The sequence below is a fragment of the Coregonus clupeaformis genome, chromosome 4, assembly GCF_020615455.1.
Source record: "Coregonus clupeaformis isolate EN_2021a chromosome 4, ASM2061545v1, whole genome shotgun sequence".
Lineage (NCBI taxonomy): Eukaryota > Metazoa > Chordata > Actinopteri > Salmoniformes > Salmonidae > Coregonus > Coregonus clupeaformis.
In genome coordinates, this window is record NC_059195.1 from 6,101,880 (window position 1) to 6,125,967 (window position 24,088).

At 41.5% G+C, this 24,088-nt stretch overlaps 1 protein-coding gene across 1 annotated transcript; it reads left to right on the forward strand.

The window, feature by feature from the left end:
* Positions 1 to 765: 765 nt before the first annotated feature.
* On the forward strand, positions 766 to 21,859 carry LOC121550500 (actin-related protein 3). Its single transcript, XM_041862782.2, has 12 exons — positions 766 to 966; positions 4,388 to 4,443; positions 4,829 to 4,941; positions 7,950 to 8,060; positions 8,746 to 8,841; positions 8,986 to 9,093; positions 12,951 to 13,094; positions 15,286 to 15,459; positions 16,708 to 16,800; positions 17,040 to 17,165; positions 19,779 to 19,862; positions 20,757 to 21,859. The coding sequence occupies exons 1-12, from the start codon at positions 923 to 925 to the stop codon at positions 20,850 to 20,852; spliced, it is 1,245 nt and encodes a 414-aa protein (XP_041718716.1). The 5' UTR covers positions 766 to 922; the 3' UTR covers positions 20,853 to 21,859.
* The last annotated feature ends 2,229 nt before the right edge of the window (positions 21,860 to 24,088 follow it).

Here is a 24,088-nt window from a genome sequence, read left to right on the forward strand (position 1 = left end):
AACTAAATGCATGCTCTTCAATCGAACGCTGCTGGCGCCCGCCCACCCGACTAGAATCACTACTCTCGGCGGGTCTGACCTAGAGTATGTGGACAACTACAAATACCTAGGTGTCTGGTTAGACTGTAAACTCTCCTTCCAGACTCACATTAAGAATCTCCAATCCAAAGTTAAATTCAGAATTGGCTTCCTATTTCGCAACAAAGGGTTTTCTAATGATCAATTAGCCTTTTAAAATGATAAACTTGGATTAGCAAACACAACGTGCCATTGGAACACAGGACTGATGGTCCCTCAAAATTGTCAAAGACTATTTATATATATATATGTGTTATTTACTTATTTGCAGGAAAAAACATATGGGGGATTGGAAGTAATGCAGACAATTACACTGATGGAAGTTACAATTTATCTGCAATATTAAAGCTGATCTACCCCCTAATTAATACAAAATAAATATAATTAAAATAATGCAATATGTTAATTGTGTAGCACTGTAAAACTCATTCTGGATTTGATCTCAATCCTGGTCCAGATAATTTGTCTATTTAAATTTATGTGCCCTAGGCCAATATTGACTATTGCAGCATTCTATTATTTTATTAGATGTAATACAATTAGATAGATTTGATTTCGGCACAACCACCTATTGTGTCACGTTTTATTCCCCTGGCAGTGTGTTGATGCTTTGCTCTCAGGGGCTATTGTGATTGACAGCTGTGAAACTGCCTCTGCCTGCTTCGCTCAAGCGCTCCCCTGCGTCAGCCATCTTGCCTGCCCTAGACCGAGTACGGAAGTAACGTTAGAAACAGTACTTGTGCGGGTTCAGGTTTCCGCCTGTGGACGGTTTGCAAGATCCTCCACCCGACACAGACAGCTATCGATTAACAGAAAACATTTGTGATTACCAGAAGCACACGAGATGGCAGGACGATTACCGGCGTGTGTTGTCGACTGCGGTACAGGGTAAGCTATTCAAACTAGACCGCCTTGCAGACAGCGCACCGAGATTTTGGGTGTCACCGAGCCCATCGCTGTCAGCAACTGGGTGTGTGTGCTAGCTATAGTTTGCTAATAATTTCAATCAATGTAACCTTTCATTGACAAAACTAACGTGTTTTAATCGTTTTGTTAGGCTGTTATTGTACTGCTGTTTAACAGCACTTGCCTTGAACATAAATTTCTGCTGTATTCGCTAGATGGCTAGCTATAAGCCTGCTGTTTTAGCAATAAGCCTGCTATTTGCTTTCATCATCAGAAAATGTTTTCTTCCTGTTGGAAAGGCTTTTTCAATACAAAAAATCCACCCAATCTATTTGACTGTGCTTCATTGCTGGGGATCTAATATATTGCATTTCGGAAATACTTTGAGTGGACAGTATAAAGGGACTTTCCATGTTTATTGTAAAGTTGAATTTTGTAATGGTATTCATTTCATAAGTAATTTTACAGTGCTTGCTCACTAGTGATGCCCGGCTTTGAGCACGCGCAGAGCGACTTCCTACATTGTCGACTTCCTCATTCACGTTTTTTAGTCCATATATGGTCGTTTTCGGCATCAGAACATGTTTTCTTTCTATTAGCATACTATTCTAATTTCTTCAATTTAGCCGGACCTTTACCATCTCAAATGAAAATATACATGAATTATTTTCTGAATAACAAAGACTGATTTGTATTCTATAGAAAAGCACGAGGATTTTCATTTGGGTGACTTCACAGTTCTACAACACTTTGTTTTGATTGTGCATACTTCTGCTTCATGCCCATCCTTTTTTATAATCTCTAAATATTGTGAATGCCAATATACTGATTGCAGGTCCCAAGATCAATTAAAAGCCAGTGAATTAATAACAGTTGGACCTAGGCTAATCCCTCATTATTGAACAGTGTAATTCACCACAGAATTCTAGTTGCCTGCAACTTGTTTTAGCAAATAATCACTTTGTTTAATGCAATTCAGACACAATCATGTTTTTTGCATTCCGTTACTAGTGATGGGGGGAATATGATTATTTTTTACGATATATAGTTTTGACAATATCGCTATATTATTTTTGCGCTAGTCAGCTATACCTGCACCAAAACTCGAATCGCAATAAAATCACAGTATCGAATCGCAATGCATATACAATCATGAGAATCACAATACATATCGTATTGCCACCTAAGTATCGTGATATCTTATCGTGATGTCCCTGGCAATTCCCAGCCCTAATCGTTAGGCCTACTTACTGTCTATTTATGCACACGTTTTAATCTAATGAGCGTTATCTAATGTAGGCATTTGATATAGCCTAGACCTAGAGACTTAGATTATTTGAAATGACAGGGATTTATGTTTAATACTATAGTTGGGGTTATCACTCATGTTTCCTTGCATACCTCTCCACTTATCTTCCCCACTCCCTTTGGGCTATTAGCTAGGCTAGTGCATCTGGTCCACACTGGGGAAGAGGACTTGAAAACTACAGCTGAGGATGGAAAATGATGCTAACTCCTTTGTAGAGCAGATGTTTGAAACTGCTGAGAAGGCCAAGATGCTAAATTACCAGGCCAGCAGAAGTCTGGTTGAGTAGGCAACACCACCACACAGCTCATGAGTCATGCTCACAACAGCCAGAATATTTGAACAGAACTCCACATCCTCTTACCTCATGCACAAGTGGGCCGCTATTCTTAGAACTCAACAGTGAAATGGAGCAGCAGAGTTATTATGGGGCTTATTTTGTCCACTTCTCTATAACAGTTGTGTTGGGAGGTCTGTGAAGAGCCACTGTTTTATGTAGGCTACTGTATGTTTTCTTTTGCAGGGGTCTGTTCTTGGTCTAAACAAATGTTTCAAATGCAGGTGTTGCAGGCCAGGCTTGCAGCTAAGTCTAGTACCTGGGGCTAGGGTGGAGTCGGCATTTGCTTATCATGCTCAGCAAACAGTTTGATTTCACACAGTAAGGCCATTATCATTATTCAAACTTGGCCTATACCAGGCCTTGAGTCACGTTGTGGTCTTTCATCAAACACCGTAATAAGGTAGCCTAGCTTAAATTTCAGGCCTTGCCTAGGCCTAATGCCCAATCCCAAATTGACCTCTATCTCCTACCCTCCATTTTAGGCACTTCCGTAGGCCTATTTCTAAGAAGATTGGATGGGTGTTGCCTAAGCATTGTCATATCTTGTAGGCTATACCTATCCAATCCTCTCAGTGAGGAGGGGCTTGCTCACTAGAGGGTCGATTTGGATTTGAGCACTCCTGTGGTTATGTCCACTGCTAAGAGTGTAGTGCAACAGGCTTGTTGAGGCAGGTAGCTGCCCCAGACAAGCTAGGACTGTTCTGTGGAATGAAGCCCCAAGGCTATGTTTTTGTGCATTCCACGTGCACCTGCTAAAATGTTAATCCTTACAGGCTCTGTTATTCCTCACTCATTGGGTAGGCCTTGCTATATTTACAATGCTGTTAAAACTCAGCTCCTGAGTGGCGCAGTGGTCTAAGGCACTGCATCGCAGTGCTAACTGTGCCACTAGAGATCCTGGTTCGAATCCAGGCTCTGTCGCAGCCGGCCGCGACCGGGAGACTCATGGGCGGCGCACAATTGGCCCAGCGTTGTCCAGGGTAGGGGAGGGAATGGCCGGCAGGGATGTAGCTCAGTTGATAGAGCATGGCGTTTGCAACGCCAGGGTTGTGGGTTCGATTCCCACGGGGGGCCAGTGAAAAAAAAAAAATGTATTCACTAACTGTAAGTCGCTCTGGATAAGAGCGTCTGCTAAATGACTAAAATGTAAATGTAAAATAGGACTTAAAAGCAACTTGGCCTACTTTCTATAGGCTAACATACTGCACTGAAACAATGGTATTGAAAAGCATCTCAGACGATGTGTCTCATATCCTTATAGTAGTAGCCTTTGTCTCAACTATGCTGAGCTCTCTTGGGCTGAGTTTTCTAGGCTACGCATTCACAGTAAACACAAAGTTAACTGTTGTGTATGCAGCTTATCGTTCTGCGATAAGGCTTTAGCCGAGTGTAAGTGAACCTTAATTGCAACACTGCTGGCACTCAGACCAGTGGTAGGATGATGATTTGCTAAGATTTATACTGAAGTTGTGGATTTGGGAAAATGTATGAATAACCCCTTAGATTCCAAATGCCCTTTTACACTCTTCCTATTGAAGGGTAGGCTATTCAGAGTTGAGCTGCAGTTGTTGGCACTAGACTGATCCATGGAAGAACAGGGGTTGTATTGATAAAAATCACAGAAGCTAGGCCAAACCAAAATATAGGCTATGCCTGCTAATCGATTTTTAATTGTTTCTCCTTTTATAAAGTGTCACCATACAAAGAAAATGCGAGCAAGTGTTGTTCAATCTAATGGTGTGCCTTCTCTCTTTCAGATACACTAAGCTGGGGTATGCAGGGAACACAGAGCCACAGTTCATTGTTCCATCATGTGGGTATATGTGTCCAGACGATTCGCCTCACATTGACGATAGGCCTAACTGTTGCCTAGACAAAAGTAATTTTAATAAGCAGAGCCCTAACACGGTTTCAAAGAGTCTAGGTAATGATCTGATATTATTGATGCTGAAAGTGTTTTCAAGCCTGTTTTTCTATTTTAGAACTCTTTGGGGCCATGTTTTGGAAATACAAGGCTGGATAGTGAACAGTGAAGGCATAGGTCACTCTTGCACTTGGTGTTCGACTGGATTTATGTCTTAAGCCCTTTCATCAAACACTGCCTTAGTCTACTTGATTCTCTCTTTCTTTCTCTCTCGCTCTCTCTTTTTGTCTTTCTCTTTCTTTCTCCCTCCATTGGTCTCTCTCCTCCCTACCAGGTATTGCAATCAAAGAGTCGGCCAAGGTTGGATCAAGGACGGTCAAGGGGGTGGACGACCTGGACTTCTTCATCGGAGACGAGGGGATAGACAAGCCCAATTATGCCACAAAGGTACCAAACCCGTTGGCTCAAAAAGGCTACAGGACCACCAAATACAGTATATTTAAACTCACATATACTACAAGCAAACCTGCCCAATGCCAAACATGACAGCCCTAAAGTGCCATTTGTGTGTGACCAATACAATGCACAAACCCACCAATTGAACATGATAAATGGCCTACAAGTTGTCATGTGAGAACTTGCATACTGTGCATTTCAAAGATTCCTATTCCAAGGAAATACGGAAACCAGTATACTGCACCAGAGAGGCATCTGTCAACAGCCAGTCACTCTCATTTCACATTACTATTTGTCACTACTATGTTTCACCAAGCAATGCACTGAATGTTTGTTAGTGCACATGATGTGCTGCTAGGCCATGTAGGCCTACTCATTGTATGGTCTTGTACTTGAAGTGTCATTCAACCATGGACTAAAATGTATGTTGGTGTACTTAGTCACTAAGTAATTTACTAGACAGGGCCCAGTTTCCCAAAAGCATCTTAAGGCTGCGTTCATAGTTAGAATCTTCGTAGGAGCATCGTTAAATCTCTGAGCTGTTTCCCAAAACCATCGTTACTAATGTTGCAATTGAAAATACTTATTTACCGACTGCCTCAGACCTCTCGTAGAACAGCTAAGTGCGTCGTTAGATGCGTTTTTTCCCCTACCGCGTCACTTTATACACAGAAGAGATCCACTAAACATAGAATCAAATGTTTATCTGTCTCTCTGTGACCACCGATAGCTTCACAAAGAAGTTAACTATGAGTACAAAGTTGCCAATGTCTTTGCAATTCTTAAAAACAAGAGAAGGATCAAAATATGTTTCAAATGAAAACCGAGATGACTGCATTAAAAGATAAATATACTACATTATAGGATACATAGGCCTGTATAATTCATTAATATTCAAATCAATCATTCAATTGAGTTACAGTTGAAGTCGGAAGTTTACATACACTTAGGTTGGAGTCATTAAAACTAGTTTTTCAACCACTCCACACATTTCTTGTTAACAAACTATAGTTTTGGCAAGTCGGTTAGGACATCTACTTTGTGCATGACACAAGTAATTTTTCCAACAATTGTTTACAGACAGATGATTTCACTTATAATTCACTGTATCACAATTCCAGTGGGACAGAAGTTTACATGCACTAAGTTGACTGTGCCTTTAAACAGCTTGAAAAATTCCAGAAAATTATGTCATGGCTTTAGAAACTTCTGATAGGCTAATTGACATAATTTGAGTCAATTGGAGGTGGACCTGTGGATGTATTTCTAAACCTACCTACAAACTCAGTGCCTCTTTGCTTGACATCATGGAAAAATCAAAAGAAATCAGCCAAGACCTCAGAATTCTTTTTTGTAGACCTCCACAAGTCTGGTTCATCCTTGGGAGCAATTTCCAAACGCCTGAAGGTACCACGTTCATCTGTACAAACAATAGTACGCAAGTATAAACACCATGGAACCACGCAGCCGTCATACCGTTCAGGAAGGAGACGCGTTCTGTCTCCTAGAGATTAATGTACTTTGGTGCGAAAAGTGCAAATCAATCCCAGAACAACAGCAAAGGACCTAGTGAAGATGTTGGAGGAAACATGTACAAAAGTATCTATATCCACAGTAAAACGAGTCCAATATCGACATAACCTGAAAGGCCGCTCAGCAAGGAAGAAGCAAACTGTAGTCTGGCTTTTTTATGGGGTTTTGGAGCAGTGGCAACTGCACATGGGGACGAAGATCGTACTTTTTGGAGAAATGTCCTCTGGTCTGATGAAACAAAAATAGAACTGTTTGGCCATAATGACCATTGTTATATTTGGAGGAAAAAGGGGAAGGCTTGCAAGCCGAAGAACACCATCCCAACTGTGAAGCACGGGGGTGCCAGCATCATGTTGTGGGGGTGCTTTGCTGCAGGAGGGACTGATGCACTTCACAAAATAGATGGCATCATGAGGAAGGAAAATTATGTGGATATATTGAAGCAGCATCTCAAGACCTCAGTCAGGAAGTTAAAGCTTGGTCGCAAATGGGTCTTCCAAATGAACAATGACCCCAAGCATACTTCCAAAGTTGTGGCAAAATGGCTTAAGGACAACAAAGTCAAGGTATTGGAGTGGCCATCACAAAGCCCTGACCTCAATCCTATAGAACATTTGTGGGCAGATCTGAAAAAGCGTGGGCGAGCAAGGAGGCCTACAAACCTGACTTAGTTACACCAGCTCTGTCAGGAGGAATGGGCCAATATTAACCCAACTTATTGTGGGAAGCTTGGGGAAGGCTACCCGAAACGTTTGACCCAAGTTAAACAATTTAAAGGCAATGCTACCAAGTACTAATTGAGTGTATGGTAACTTCTGACCCACTGGGAATGTGATGAAAGAAATAAAAGCTGAAATAAATCATTCTCTCTACTATTATTCTGACATTTCACATTCTTAAAATAAAGTGGTGATCCTAACTGACCTAAAACAGGGAATTTTTACTAGGATTAAATGTCAGGAATTGTGAAAAACTGAGTTTAAATGTATTTGGCTAAGGTGTATGTAAACTTCCGACTTCAACTGTATATTTTGCTAATTGTAGGCTACTGTTTAATTTTGTCTCAATATATTTCATGTGTAACAACAATGATGTGCCAAATCTTGATTTATTATTATAGGGTAAGCATTAGAATAACCCACCTCAATATTTGCAGCCAGGGATGATATATTTTTAGGAGCTGATCCGTCGTCAGTATTGTGGAATAATTTGAATGTTAAGGTAAGATTTGAATGGGGAAAGCTGATCCGAGAACACCGCTCTCTTTCGATCCTATCAGTATCGACACATGCCTCAACGACGCACTTAGCGAACGTTCTCTCTGCGTGGTGTTTTGGTAAACACATGTTAGATCTTCGGCCGTTGTAAGAAAGATGCATTGTTAAAACACTCATAAGCCTAAGTTCTATCGGGAAACCAGGCCCTTTGTTTGCCAGTGTGACTGACCTTTGACCTCTCACCCACAGTGGCCCATCCGTCACGGCATTGTGGAGGACTGGGACCTGATGGAGAGGTTCATGGAGCAGGTGATCTTCAAGTACCTGAGGGCGGAGCCTGAGGACCACTACTTCCTGTTGGTAAGAGGACCTTGGGCCAAATGGGACATATATGGGATAGAAAGACACAATACAGTTGGATAGAGGGCACACTTGCCACAAAGAGGGTAGGCTCTCTTTCCAACCTGATGGGGGAAACGAAAACCAACGGGACTGCGGAACTCGAGGTCCAGAGTTGTGCACCCCTGGATTAAAAAGTGCTGTCGTAAATGCCAAGACACTTAAGGAAGTAGGACTATATCAGTACTGTGAGCCAAGTGAAATGGAACACCCAGTGTGAGGGAACTGAAACAAAACGGTTAAAACAGTGGGCTAAAAACCTTGGGTCTTCCTGGGGCATACATCTATTAATAGGGTTGGCTACACTTCCAGGATTACAAGCTCGCTATCTAGTTACCTTGGAGGTTTCTCGGAGGGTCTGATGTAAGTTGTTACTCTGATCTTAAAAGCGCGTCTCGGCAGAATACAAATAAATACCTTTTTTTCCCTTCTTTTTTTTGCAGTGTTGGCCGCTGCTGATAAATGAATGTAGGGGGAACGCTAAGGCTGTTATAATACATTGTAACTAAGACCTTTTCTGTAGGTACATAGCATAGACTATTACCTGTAATTGAGGGTCGATGTGGTTGTTAATGAATCTGATGCTGGTTGGATTAGTGTGTCTGTGTTGAAGTCTAACTCCCAGTACTGTGGTGTCCTCTTGCAGACAGAGCCTCCTCTGAATACACCAGAGAACCGAGAGTACACAGCAGAGATCATGTTTGAGTCCTTCAACGTCCCAGGGCTCTACATTGCAGTGCAGGTATGGCCTCATCATCCCTGGGAACACTATATCTAGCAGACAAAATAATGTGGTCAATGACATCACGGACACCCTGATGTGGTACACCTCAATGTTGTTGCTTTACAATGGTGTCACATTGACGTTGTGTTCTCTATACCCAAGGCTGTCCTGGCGCTGGCGGCCTCCTGGACATCCAGACAGGTGGGGGAGAGGACACTGACGGGGACGGTCATCGACAGCGGAGATGGAGTCACCCATGTTATCCCTGTGGTGAGTGACAAACACACCTGACCTGAGGAAAGTCTTCTCACATCTGACAGAAAAGACTGATCGATTACACACATTCACACGTGCACACGCTATACAGTGCACACACACACAGAGGGTGTTTCTTAAAATGCACACTACTGCGCTCCGAGCACACAAATTAGAGCACAGGAGGGTCTGAGTATGAGTCCAAATCAAAGTATGCAAAACGGAGCACGGAGGGCACTTCTCGAATGCGTACTCCGTTTGTACATATTTTGAAGCATGCATCGATGCAAGCTTCAACGGGAAGTATTCAAAGAAATATACAAAATATTGAAATCAATGGCAGCCATTATTTCAGCTTAAGCGAGAGAAAATAAACTCAGACTTCGGAATGAAATATTGCCTATTCAAGTTTCATATGTCTTGATACGTTAATAAATACATGCTGTGTTAATTTTGGCATGTTTACCTGCCTACGTACCGTAGATCGCAAGCCCAAAGTAAGTCAATAGGGCTAGATACTAGTACTGTTAGCTAGCCAGATAGCCATGAAGAATTGAATCTATCTTGCGTAATATTAGTTTTAGGTCATTTTTGCCTGTTAAACTATCTGATTAGCTACATTATTACGATTCATATACAGTGCATTCGGAAAGTATTCAGACCCCTTCCCCTTTTCCACATTTTGTTACGTTACAGCCTTATTCTAAAATGGATTAAATCGTTTTTTCCCTCATCAGTCTACACACAATACCCCATAATGACAAAGCAAAAACTGGTTTTTAGATATCTGGCTGGGCCACTCAAGGACATTGAGACATGTCCCTAAGCCACTGCTGCATTGTCTTGGCTGTGTGCTTAGGGTCGTTGTCCTGTTGGAAGGTGAACCTTCGCCCCAGTCTGAGGTCCTGAGCGCTCTGGAGCAGGTTTTCATAAAGAATTTCTCTGTACTTTGCTCCGTTCATCTTTTCCTCGATCCTGACTAGTCTCCCAGTCCCTGCCGCTGAAAAACATCCCCACAGCATGATTATGCTGCCACCACCATGCTTCACAGTAGGGATGGTGCCAGGTTTCCTCCAGACGTAACGCTTGGCATTCAGGCCAAAGAGTTTAATCTTGGTTTCATCAGACCAGAGAATCTTGTTTCTCATGGTCTGAGAGTCCTGTGGGTGTGTTTTGACAAACTCCAAGTGGGCTGTTATGTGCCTTTTACTGAGGAGTGGCTTCCGTCTGGCAACTCTACCATAAAGGCCTGATTGGTGGAGTGCTGCAGAAATGGTTGTCCTTCTGGAAGGTTCTCCCATCTCCACAGAGGAACTCTGGAGCTCTGTCAGAGTGACCATCAGGTTATTGGTCACCTCCCTGGCCAAGGCCCTTCTCCCCCGATTGCTCAGTTTGGCCAGGCGGCCAGCTCTAGGAAGAGTCTTGGTGGTTCCAAAATTCTTCAATTTAAGAATGATGGAGGCCACTGTGTTCTTGGGGACCTTCAATGCTGCAAAAACATTTTTGTACCCTTCCCCAGATCTGTGCCTCGACACAATCCTGTGTCGGAGCTCTACAGTCAATTCCTTCAACCTCATGGCTTGGTTTTTGCTCTGACATTAACTGTCAACTGTGGGACCTTATATAGACAGGTGTGTGCCTTTCCAAATCATGTCCAGTCAATTGAATTTACCACAGGTGGACTCCAACCAAGTTGTAGAAACATCTGAAGGATGCTCAATGGAAACAGGATGCACCTGAGCTCAATTTCGAGTCTCATAGCAAAGGGTCTGAATACTTCTGTAAATAAGGTATTTCCGTTTTTTATTTGTACCGTAATCAATTTGCACAAAAATTCAAAAAACCTGTTTTTGCTTCGTCATTATAGGGTATTGTGTGTAGATTGAGTACATGTTTTTTATTTAATCAATTTTTGAGTAAGGCTGTAACGTAACAAAATGTGGAAAAAGGGATGTGGTCTGAATACTTTCCGAATGCACTGTACCTAGCTGATAATTATGAAGTAAAACGCTTGCTTTGTGTATATGTTGGAAGAAGGCTCAGTGAATGGGGAGGTGAAGTGTGAGGTAATACAGTAGGGGGAGTGCGAGTGCTTCTCAAATGTAGTGTTTTATGCATTCTCCACACTCGTTCTCACAAGAACATACTCAAGAGAACGTGGTCGGAGAATGCACATGGAGCATGAGTATGGAGCAAGGTAGAATAAATATTGAGAAAAACCCAGAGAGTAAAGGGATTTTTTATTTTTTTTATAGAGAGACGGAAAGGTACAACCTGAACTTGTCCAATAGGAACACAGATTTTTGTGTTCCATTGCTAAATGTTTTGCTACTGCGTGTCATACTGAACACAACCATGGTCCCAGCGAAAGGCTCTCTCAGCCAGACCCCTGATCCTGCATGTTGAGGTTCATGTGTCTCAATACTTCTCAGTGGCCTCCTTTGCCTGTTTCATTCCCCTTCACTTAACAAATCTATACTGAACAAAAATATAAACGCAACATTTACAGTTCATTTAAGGAAATAAGGCAATTTAAATAAATAAATTAGGACCTAATCTATGGATTTCACATGACTGGGCAGGGGCGCAGTCATGGGTGGTGCTTGGAGGTCATAGGCCCACCCACTGGGGAGCCAGGCCCACCCACTGGGGAGCCAGGCCCAGCCAATCAGAATTAGTTTTTATTACAGACAGAAATACTCCTCAGTTTCATCAGCTGTCTGGGTGGCTGGTCTCGGACGATCCCGCAGGATAAGAAGCCAGATGTGGAGGTCCTGGGCTGGCGTGGTTACATGTGGTCTGCGGTTGTGAGGCCGGTTGGACGTACTGCCAAATTCTCTAAAACGACATTGGAGGCGGCTTATGGTAGAGAAATGAACATTCAATTCTCTGGCAACAGCTCTGGTGGACATTCCTGCAGTCAGCATGCCAATTGCACGCTTCCTCAACTTGAGACATAACTGGCATTGTTCTGTGACAAATCTGCACATTTTAGTGGCCTTTTATTGTCCCCAGCACAAGGTGCACCTGTGGAATGATCCTGCCATTTAATCAGCTTCTTGATATGCCACACCTGTCAGGTGGATGGATTGTCTTGGCAAAGGGGAAATTAAAGGGATGTAAACAAATCTCTGCACTAAATGTGTGAGAGAAAAGCTTTTTGTGCGTATGGAACATTTCTGGGATCTTTTAATTCAGCTCATGAAACATGGGACCAACACTTTACATGTTGCCTTTATATTTTTGTTCAGTATAAAAAAGACTGGATGGGTAAAAGCCAGGGAAAGGATTACTATCTTGGCCATTTCTTTTCAATCAGTGCAGATGAAAGCAACTATCCATGTAGGCCTCTCTATACTTTTGACACACAGCCTTAGATACAGGAAGAATTGCCTGGCAAGGAAATGTATTGGTAGAACACACGTTGTGTGGTCAGTGGCAATTTAAGTCAGCATTTTGTAGGATGTACAAGCCACTGCTTAACATACAGAAAGTCAGCCAAACTTAATACTGAGGGAGAATTCAGGATGTGAGCATGTAATGCTAATAAATGTATGAAATAAAAAGATGCCTATTCAAGGTTGCTTAAAGAATACAGTCAGTTATATATTCGCTGATCCCCTTTTCACACTACCAAACTGTACTGGGCTGGCTTGACTACACATTCACCGTAGTTGCTGGAAAGGACAATGTGAAAAGAAAATATCCAGGCCAGCACAGTACGGTTTAGTTCGGCACAATAGTGTGAATCTGGCATGAGCGTTATTTAAACACGTGCATCTACTTTGACTTATTTATTCTTATATGCTGTGACATCCCCTCACCCTAGACATTGTGAACTCTGAACCATCTGTCTCTTTGTGTTGCTATAGGCTGAGGGCTACGTCATCGGCAGCTGTATAAAGCACATCCCCATCGCGGGTCGTGACATCACCTACTTCACCCAGCAGCTTCTGAGGGAGCGGGAGGTGGGCATCCCCCCAGAGCAGTCCCTGGAGACGGCCAAGGCAGTCAAGGTAGGTGATGTCAACCACCACTCCACTCACCAACCACTGTGTTCATAGTACAGTCAAGGAGCCAATCCTAGACCAAATTCTTAACCCTATCCCTGGTTCTGAGGCAAGGTTTTTCCAGAATGTTGATTTCAAATTGAAACGATCCTGTGTTGCCTTAGGACATTTTCACACAGAAATAATGTACTCTGTTGTGGTTCCCTAAGCCATTTGTAAAAATTCAACAAAATATCTCATGCTTTCACAAGAACTGTTTCGGGTGCGATTTACACAATTAATTCTACATTGCAGTAGCATACTAGCTTGGCTTGATAACAACAGTTAGACAGTTCCTCACAACTCGCACTACTGCATCATAACACCTGTCACTCTGGTCCTGGGTCCTGGACCGACCACTCTGGCAGAAGTCCCACTGTTTTGTCTTTCTCCAACAACTAGTCTACCACTCTCATTATTGTCCAGCACTTTCATTCAATGAAGGTATGCGCCCCAACAGCATTCCTCTAGCAACCACCACTCACACAGTTCAGATTTTGTCACTGTTTGCAGTGGAAGTTGGGAAGTTGACAGAGTAAATGAACATTGCTAGCAAAACTCAGATTTTTTAATGAAATATAGATTAAGAAATAAATAAACTAAGATGTCTACAATGTGTAATTCTCACCTTGTCTGTAGTTTGTTGGCTAGAACACTAGGTGGAGCCATTGTTCTATCGGTAAGTTTAATACCTCCTGCTAAGCACATCACTTGATATTCAGTCTTCTCTTTTGTGAGGTAGTTTGGAACATGGGACACATAGACGCAGTTCTGTTTTTGATAGTTTGTTCCGGTTACACTTCAAGATGGACGACTTCAATCCCCTGGTGCTTCAAAGGGTGTGGTGTTCCCATTAACCCTAAGCTTGTAATTGTTCCTCTTGTTTTCACCAGAATCAATTGTGATTCACCTCACGTCCCTTCTTGATCCAAAGCAATAAATGTTTATTGAAAGGCTAATCTAAAATCCTTGTTGGCCATACTGTTGAAGATCATTGTTTAAAAAATAGCTATCAATCATTTGCATCTACCCAAATCTGTGTTTTGGAGAATTGTTTAAGTGTAGTCCTGTGTTGTTGGAAACCCTTAAGAAAATAATTTCAAATGTAATTAGGGTTCATTATAGGGTTCATTATAAAAAAGAATCACGGTTTTCGGTTTTGATTAAAAAAATGTATAACATTAAATGCATTATGTGGGTTGAATGCTGTAACAACACAGAATACAACAATTAATAGAAGTCCCATGATGGTAGTGACTTCCCATTCATTACTGTTTATCACATTACTTAAATAAAATATTTCAGTTGTGTATATTACATTATTTTTATTTGATGACTTTATTTCATTCCAAGTCATCTCATCTCTGTAGAGCTGCTGCCTATGCTGTCTGACAAAATCACTATTTTAGTATTTCTTCCAAGTAAATATGGCATACTTTTATGACTGCTGAATACCAACTATCAATCACTTAGATCATGTATTTTCAGGCGATGCGCTCTATCCCTCTCGATCGTGCATTCTTCTGTCTATTCTCTCACTTTCTGTGTCTGCCTCACACAAACCTAATGTAGCACGCGTAAAAGAAACACAGACTGGACAAGTAGGCGAGCAATTGATTATGATCATTGTAATTAAATTACCACGTTTTCTGCACTAACAGTGTAGAATATTGGCCTGTTGGAAACTATGACTCCCTACTACATTGCACAGTTCGGGCTTGATCTCTAGAGATACTGTGCAATGTGCGCATTGAGCTCACAAAAACCAAACGAAAAGGGATTCAAATAATTGAACCGAAGTTGGTCAATTAGTTATTTTAAAACTGAAAAGTAACCGAAATTTCAGTTAATCGCTCAGCACTAGCAGGTACTTAATCAACAACAGCTTAATTTAGGAAGAAGAGCCCCTGGTGTCAGGATTTATGTTTTACGTCCTGAGTTGTGTTGCTCACCAAGATCAAAGACCTTTAAACATGTATACTAACACCTAAAAATTATAAATATATGACTATTGAACTTTAAAAATAAGTTTCAGTCCAGCTCTGTAAGTCTTGTACTGTGGACCACACTGACCCTACAGAATGTAACATACAGTATGTAACCAGTTACACTGTACTTCATCATCCCCTCACGCTTTGTCCATGTCTTTTTCCACCAGGAGCGTTTCAGCTACGTGTGTCCTGACCTAGTGAAAGAGTTCAACAAGTACGACACGGACGGCTCCAAGTGGATCAAGCAGTACACCGGAATTAACAACATCAGCAAGAAGGAGTTCACCGTCGATGTGGGCTACGAGCGCTTCCTTGGCCCTGAGATCTTCTTCCATCCAGAGGTAAGCAGTTAGCACTACGCTATTAAACAGCAGCATAGCAAGAGGTTAGCGTTATGCTAATTAGACTAGCATACCATGAGTGGGAAATGTTCTCTTCAGTGTCATCGAGCATTAGCGTAATGTTAACTCTGACCCCTAGGTCCTAGGTTACAGTAGCTAAAAATGTGTGGTAAGGACCATCATAAGTAGGGTAATCCTACATCAGGGATCATCAGCTAGATTCAGCCGCGGGTCGATTTCTTCTTGAGCGGATGGTAGAGGGCCGGTGCATAATTACAAATAATTTGTAGACTGCAAATTGACCGCAAGAAGCCCAAACAGATATAATATTTGACTAAAACATAATTGTTTCAAACCTGGCTTACATTTGTATATGATCACATGTACTGTTAACTGCCAAAATACAGGAAACGAGGGAAAGTATTTTAAAAGCAGGTGCTTTCACACAGGGTGTGGTTCCTGAGTTAATTAAGCAGTTCACATCCCATTATGTTCATGTATAAAAATGATGGGCAGGGCATTATTTTGGCTACCATGGCTATGCCCTCATAGGATGACAATGCCCCCACATCCACAGGGCACAAATGATCACTGAATGTTTTGATGAGCATGAAAACAATGTAAACCATATGCCATGGCCGCCTGTCACCAGATCTCATCCCAATTGATCACTTATGGGAGATTCTGGAGCGGCGCCTGAGACTGCGTTTTCCACCACCATCAACAAAACATTAAATGGTAGAATTTCCCATGGAATAATGGTGTTGCATCCCTCCAATGGGGTTCCAGACACTTGTAGAATCTATGCCAAGGTGCATTGAAGCTGTTCTGGCTCGCCCTATTAAGACACTTTATTTTGGTGTTTTTTTTATTTTGGCAGTTACCTGTATCTCTTTTATGCGTGGGAATACTTTGAAACAGATTTCCAAAATGTAAATATCTTGGAGCTGATTTGCTGGTGTTTTTACAGTCTTATATTCAACAATAAACATTTTTAAATATATATATTTTTTTGGGGGGGCAGTTGGGGAACCCTGTCCTACACTGAAGTACAGATGACCTATAATCACAAATTACAGGCAGAAGAGGAGTTGTTCAGGTCTGCAGAAGCCATAGTGAATGATGGAGATAGACATCTTTAAAATGGTTAAGATATTCTTTGAGATTTCTGTGAATGTGGGTGTGTATACAATTATAAACTCTTTCTCTCACGCTTTTCTTCTCCCTTCACTCTTCCTCAATCTCCAGTTTGCCAATCCTGACTTCACCCAGCCCATCTCCGAAGTTGTGGACGAGGTTATCCAGAACTGCCCCATTGACGTCAGACGTCCTCTTTACAAGGTAATCATATCCCTGGAACTACATAGATCTTAGTTAAAAAAACACATCCCATTAATATCCAATAAGCATTTTGGGTTTGACTTGAACAGACTTATCAGCTCTCTGGTCCGCAACTCCTTTCAATATTTTAAAATGTTCTGTGCGCGCAAGTTGAACCCCGTATTGTGTGTTAGTGCATGTGTTAACCAGTGTCTTTATTAGTCACAATGTCTGACTCGTCCCCCTGTGTTCCTCTCCAGAACATTGTCCTGTCAGGAGGTTCCACCATGTTCAGGGACTTTGGGCGGCGCCTGCAGAGGGACCTGAAGAGGACTGTGGACGCCAGGCTGAAGATGAGTGAGGAGCTGAGTGGGGGCAAGCTCAAGGTGAGAGCATTACCTAGTCATGGTAACCTTACTAGAGCTGTTCCTGTTTCCTTACAGAAGTGGTCCCGTCAAGCTCTGAATCCCTGCTGTTATTAGTCAGAGCCTGTAACCAGCTACAGTTTTGGCAGAGAAATGTATAATCCAGGGATTTTTCAGCCATTGAAATCCTTGGGAAGGCCACCTAAGTGTTTTTTTGTGAAGCCTACGTCCAAACAGTGTAAGCATATTTTTTTTTTTTTAAAGGCCCAGTGCAGTCAACTTGATTTTCTTTGTTTTAATATATTTCCACACTATGAGGTTGGAATAATACTGTGAAAATGCTCTTTTTAATGTAAGAGCTGTTTGAAAAGACTTAGTTAATAGACCAATAAGAAAGAGTTTCAAACCTCTGCCAATAACGGCTAGTTTTCCCCACACCACTTAGACCACTCCCAGACAGTCCTAGAAAAAAATAGCTCTTTGCTAACAAACTATTTTTGTTTCTTTCTGACCCTTTTAATTGAAAACAGTCAGAGGTAAGGTAATTAATTGTTACCCAGAAATTATTTGATATTGAGATAAAAAGTGCTGCATTGGACCTTACGCTTTCAGTGTAAACTTAAACTACTAAAACCAGATTATAAGTACAGTGCATTCTGAAAGTTTTCAGACCCCTTCCCTTTTTCCACATTTTGTTACATTACTGCCTTATTCTAAAATGGATTAAATAAATAAAAATCCTCATCAGTCTACACACAATACCCCATAACAAGAAAGCAAAAACCGGTTTGTCTACATTTTTGCTAATTTATCAAAAATATAAAACAAATTCCTTATTTACGTTAAGTATTCAGACTCTTTGCTATGAGACTCGAAATTGAGCTCAGGTGCATCCTGTTTCCATTGATCATCTTTGATGTTTCTACAACTTGGAGTCCACCTGTGGTAAATTCAATTGATTGGACATGATTTGGAAAGGCACACACCTGTCTATATAAGGTCTCACAGTTGACAGTGAATGTCAGAGCAAAAACCAAGCCATGAGGTCGAAGGAATTATCCGTAGAGCTCCGAGACAGGATTGTGTCTAGGCACAGATCTGGGGAAGGGTACCAAAAAATTTCTGCAGCATTGAAGGTCCCCAAGAACAGTGGCCTCCATCATTCTTAAAACAAAGAAGTTTGGAACCACCAAGACTCTTCCTAGAGCTAGCCGCCCGGCCAAACTGAGCAATCTGGGGAGACCAAGAACCCGATGGTCACTCTGACAGAGCTCCAGAGTTCCTCTTTGGAGATGGGAGAACCTTCCAGAAGGACAACCATCTCTGCAGCACTCCACCAATCAGGCCTTTATGGTAGAGTGGCCAAACGGAAGCCAATCCTCAATAAAAGGCACATGACAGGCCGCTTGGAGTTTGCAAAAAGGCACCTAAAGGACTCTCAGATGATGAGAAATAAGATTCTCTGGTCTTATGAAACCAAGATTGAACTATTTGGCCTGAATGCCAAGCGTTACTTCTGGAGGAAACCTGGCACCATCCCTACGGTGAAGCGTGGTGGCAGCATCATGCTGTGGGGATGTTTTTCAGCGGCAGGGAGACTAGTCAGGATCGAGGGAAAGATGAACGGAGCAAAGTACAGAGAGATCCTTGATGAAAACCTGCTCCAGAGCGCTCAGGACCTCAGAGTGGGATCAAAGGTTCACCTTCCAACAGGACAACGACCTTAAGCACACAGCCAAGACAACTCAGGAGTGGCTTCGGGACAAGTCTCTGAATGTCCTTGAGTGGCACAGCCAGAGTCCGCACTTGAACCCGATCAAACATCTCTGGAGAGACCCTGAATATAGCTGTGAAGCGACACTCCTCATCCAACCTGACAGAGCTTGAGAGGATCTGCAGAGGAGAATGGGAGGAACTCCCCAAATACAGGTGTGCCAAGCTTGTAGCGTAATACCCAAGAAGACTCGAGGCTTTAATAGCTGCCAAAGGTGCTTCAACAAAATACTGAGTAAATGGTCTGAATACTTATGTAAATGTGATTTTTCAGTTTTTTATTTTTAATACATTTGCAAACATTTCAAAAAAACTGTTTTTGCTTTTTCATTATGGGGTATTGTGTGTAGATAGAGGAATAAACCCAATTTAATCAAATTTAGAATAAGGCTGTAACGTAACAATGTGGAAAGTCAAGGGCTCTGAATACTTTCCGAATGCACTGTATGTAAAAAAGATAATGGACCTATACATTTTTTTATAACGTAATCTATGAGAACTAACAATCACTCAAATAAAAGCTACACAGTCATCGGGGAATAAAAAATGTAAAAACAATGTATTTAGTAATATTGATTTTGTTATGTTTGAGGAAAAGAACACTGCATTAGCCATGGCAAAATGTGTAGAATTGCAGGAAATTAGCTTTAAAACAACAACAATTTCTCTCAGCTCCTTGGAGGAATTTGTAGAATTGCAGGAAATTGGCTTTACACCGCCAAGATGGAGGCCGCTAAAATGTTCTCTAAAATTCAGCCGTGCCGACCGCGCCCATTGCCACGCCCACCACCTTAGCCCCTTTTTGATCCAGACAAAACCCTAACATCTATTTATTTCTGGTTTTTGCTTTTTCCTTCTCAGCCCAAACCAATTGATGTGCAAGTCATCACTCATCATATGCAGAGATATGCAGTGTGGTTCGGAGGATCCATGTTAGCCTCAACTGTAAGTATTGCTATTCTGTTCCTCCATTATGTGGGGGAAAACTGTATTATAAGTGGAATTGTAGAAATTATGTAGTGTACTTTGGAACAAATTTCATATAAGGATACATCTAACATAGTAAAACAATTTGATTTGAAATGTCATTCAGAAAATGTCATTATTTTATGTGCCATCTGCATAACTTGCCTCCCTAGAATGTAGTCCAAGATGATGCAATGAAAGGTTACTGTCAGCACTTTAGCTGAATTATATCAGTGATTTGCATTTTCAGAATGATTACTGCCATTTAGTGTTTACTCTAAGGGCATACTATCTTCCAGTTTCCTTGTAACCTGATTTGAAATGCCAAGGTAATTGTGAATAATTCCAATGTAAAAGGGAATAGTCCATAATGAATTCAGGGGCATCCATTGATAATGTTCATTGTGAGTGTCGCGAGTTTACAACATTGCATTACTCATGATGAGTCAACTGAATAACATCTTTTTAGAACAGGATCTCCAGTACTGTAGGATGTGACCGTAAAGTGGGTTGTGTCATCACTGACGTTTAAATGCTCCAGTACTGTAGGATGTGACCGTAAAGTGGGTTGTGTCATCACTGACGTTTTACAGCACATCATTTAAATGCTTTTAGGCTTAAGTTAATAAGGACATATACTGTAGATCTATTTTTTTCTAACGTAATGTTCTTTGGTTTGTATGGAAGAGATGGGCATCTTAAACATCTCTTTTTAAGATTTTTTTTTTTTTTTAAGGAAGAAAAACCCAAACCCACTCGCTTTGACTCTTGTTTTGTAATGTCTTTAAGATCGTTTGTTTTCAATGTTTTTTTGTTTTTTTTCTCTTTTATTCAAATATGCCAAATGTCAACACATTGCTTTCTCTTTTCTAGCCTGAGTTCTACCAGGTATGCCACACCAAAAAGGACTATGAGGAGATCGGGCCCAGCATCTGTCGTCACAACCCCGTGTTCGGAGTCATGTCTTAACTGTGGCCGTCCAATATCTAATGGTTAGACCGGGTGGGTTGGGTTGGAAGGGTAGGGGGTGGTCATGGGAGGGGGGCAGCGGGTCAGGGTTGGTGCGGTTGCAATTTTTAATTGCTCGTTCATTTTGGATGTACAGAACGAGAGGCGATAAATAATTTTTGAAAAGGAAAAAAAGAGACCAGACCCAAACACAGTCCGGCTTGAATTTTCTTGGGGGAAATGTTCATTTTTTTGTTTTGTTTTCCAAAATGAGGGAAATATGGTTTCTAAACCAAAACTATAAAAGATCATTTCCGGATCTGTCGAGTAACATGCTGAAAGCTTGATGATGGTGGGGTGGTGGGGGATTTGATGATGGTGATGATGATGATGATGATGACGACAATAACATTGATGATAAATGATAATAAAACCAGAAGTCATAAAACATTATTTATGTTTGTAGAACTTGAGTCCAGGGAATATCTGGCAACTCGAGATATCGTAGATCATGGCAAGGTTATAGAACATATTAATGTCTTTATTATAATACTTTTTTTCTGCTTCAAATGCACTTCACTATATGTATCACAGCAAGAGCTTGTTTATATTTCATACAAAGGTTTTTTTATATGTAAAACTTGGGATATCAGGGGAATAAATGCATACCAGTATCAGCAAGTGACCGTTTTAACCCACAATGCAGCTTTGATACACAGTATGTTTTAAAGTTAGAAAACTTTCATGTCTCTCCCTCATTCTACCCATGTCTGTCCTTGCTATTCCCCCTTTAATTCTACATTAACACACCTCTGCTTTTACTTTCGACCATGCCAGATTTCCTTTTCTATATTGCAGTGAAAGAAAGGAGAACTCTATTCATGAAATAATGATGAAATTGAAAGTGAATGACTGTAGGACCAGTATTGTTAGCCTTTTTTTAATTAAATGCCAAATTATTAAAAAAGGTGGGATTTGTGTATTTAATGCCTTGCAACATTCCAATAAAGGCTCACATTTGTTTCTCAGTGCTTGACTGGACAGTTTTTTTTTTAATGATTAGAATTTTTATTGAGTTTTCACACACAAATTAACAGCAACAAACAGAACACACAACAAACACAGTCAACACCACACAATGTCATATGAAGAGCTCCAGCCCATGATAAAACAAAAAAGAAAACGACTAGGGTTTTTTGACTGGGTTCTTGTTTGCCTTGTCTCTAATTTTGTCCAGTGCCTTGATAATTTACGTGTTCATGTGCAATATTTTCTCAGACTTCTTAAATAAGGTCTAGCCTATATCTTAAAATGATATAGTGGATGGCAATCAATTAAGCAATAATGCATGAGGCCATGTGTTATGTTTTTGTTTGACATCGCAACCTGCAAAGTTCCGGAACCATCGACCAGTGCTTGGGTAGTTTCGCTTTACATGGCAGTCAATACGAATAGAACTAACGACCAGAGAACGCCTACAATTGCACTTGACAACCAGTTAGTGAATGTACCATCACGTTTAAAAATATATATATACAGTGGGGAGAACAAGTATTTGATACACTGCCGATTTTGCAGGTTTTCCTACTTACAAAACATGTAGAGGTCTGTAATTTTAATCATAGGTACACTTCAACTGTGAGAGACGGAATCTAAAACAAAAGTCCAGAAAATCACATTGTATGATTTTTAAGTAATTAATTTGCATTTTATTGCATGACATAAGTATTTGATACATCAGAAAAGCAGAACTTAATATTTGGTACAGATACCTTTTTTTGCAATTACAGAGATCATACGTTTCCTGTAGGTCTTGACCAGGTTTGCACACACTGCAGCAGGGATTTTGGCCCACTCCTCCATACAGACCTTCTCCAGATCCTTTAGGTTTCGGGGCTGTCGCTGAGCAATACGGACTTTCAGCTCCCTCCAAAGATTTTCTATTGGGTTCAGGTCTGGAGACTGGCTAGGCCACTCCAGGACCTTGAGATGCTTCTTACGGAGCCACTCCATAGTTGCCCTGGCTGTGTGTTTCGGGTCGTTGTCATGCTGGAAGACCCAGCCACGACCCATCTTCAATGCTCTTACTGAGGGAAGGAGGTTGTTGGCCAAGATCTCGCGATACATGGCCCCATCCATCCTCCCCTCAATACGGTGCAGTCATCCTGTCCCCTTTGCAGAAAAGCATCCCCAAAGAATGATGTTTCCACCTCCATGCTTCACGATTGGGATGGTGTTCTTGGGGTTGTACTCATCCTTCTTCTTCCTCCAAACACGGCGAGTGGAGTTTAGACCAAAAAGTTATATTTTTGTCTCATCAGTCCATATGACCTTCTCCCATTCCTCCTCTGGATCATCCAGATGGTCATTGGCAAACTTCAGACTGGCCTGGACATGCGCTGGCTTGAGCAGGGGGACCTTGCGTGCGCTGCAGGATTTTAATCCATGACGGCGTAGTGTGTTACTAATGGTTTTCTTTGAGACTGTGGTCCCAGCGCTCTTCAGGTCATTGACCAGGTCCTGCCGTGTAGTTCTGGGCTGATCCCTCACCTTCCTCATGATCATTGATGCCCCACGAGGTGAGATCTTGCATGGAGCCCCAGACCGAGGGTGATTGACCGTCATCTTGAACTTCTTCCATTTTCTAATAATTGCACCAACAGTTGTTGCCTTCTCACCAAGCTGCTTGCCTATTGTCCTGTAGCTCATCCCAGCCTTGTGCAGGTCTACAATTTTATCCCTGATGTCCTTACACAGCTCTCTGGTCTTGGCCATTGTGGAGAGGTTGGAGTCTGTTTGATTGAGTGTGTGGACAGGTGTCTTTTATACAGGTAACGAGTTCAAACAGGTGCAGTTAATACAGGTAATGAGTGGAGAACAGGAGGGCTTCTTAAAGAAAAACTAACAGGTCTGTGAGAGCCGGAATTCTTACTGGTTGGTAGGTGATCAAATACTTATGTCATGCAAAAAAATGCAAATTAATTACTTAAAAATCATACAATGTCATTTTCTGGATCTTTGTTTTAGATTCAGTCTCTCACAGTTGAAGTGTACCTATGATAAAAATTACAGACCTCTACATGCTTTGTAAGTAGGAAAACCTGCAAAATCGGCAGTGTATCAAATACTTGTTCTCCACACTGTATGGTTTGGGAAATAATCTTGCTTTTTAATGCTCAAAGAAGAAACCTATTTTCCATATAAATGAGGCTATCGTTTCTCAGCTCACTCTCTATTTGTCCTGCTACAGTGTTGGG

What these genes read in the sequence shown, in the direction of transcription:
- LOC121550500 (XM_041862782.2), top strand. Translation starts at nt 923, where the DNA reads ATGGCAGGACGATTACCGGCGTGTGTTGTCGACTGCGGTACAGG. An exon ending in TCAGACGTCCTCTTTACAAG is followed by an intron (nt 16,801 to 17,039) that starts GTAATCATATCC and finishes GTTCCTCTCCAG; the next exon opens with AACATTGTCCTGTCAGGAGG. An exon ending in TGAGTGGGGGCAAGCTCAAG is followed by an intron (nt 17,166 to 19,778) that starts GTGAGAGCATTA and finishes TTTCCTTCTCAG; the next exon opens with CCCAAACCAATTGATGTGCA.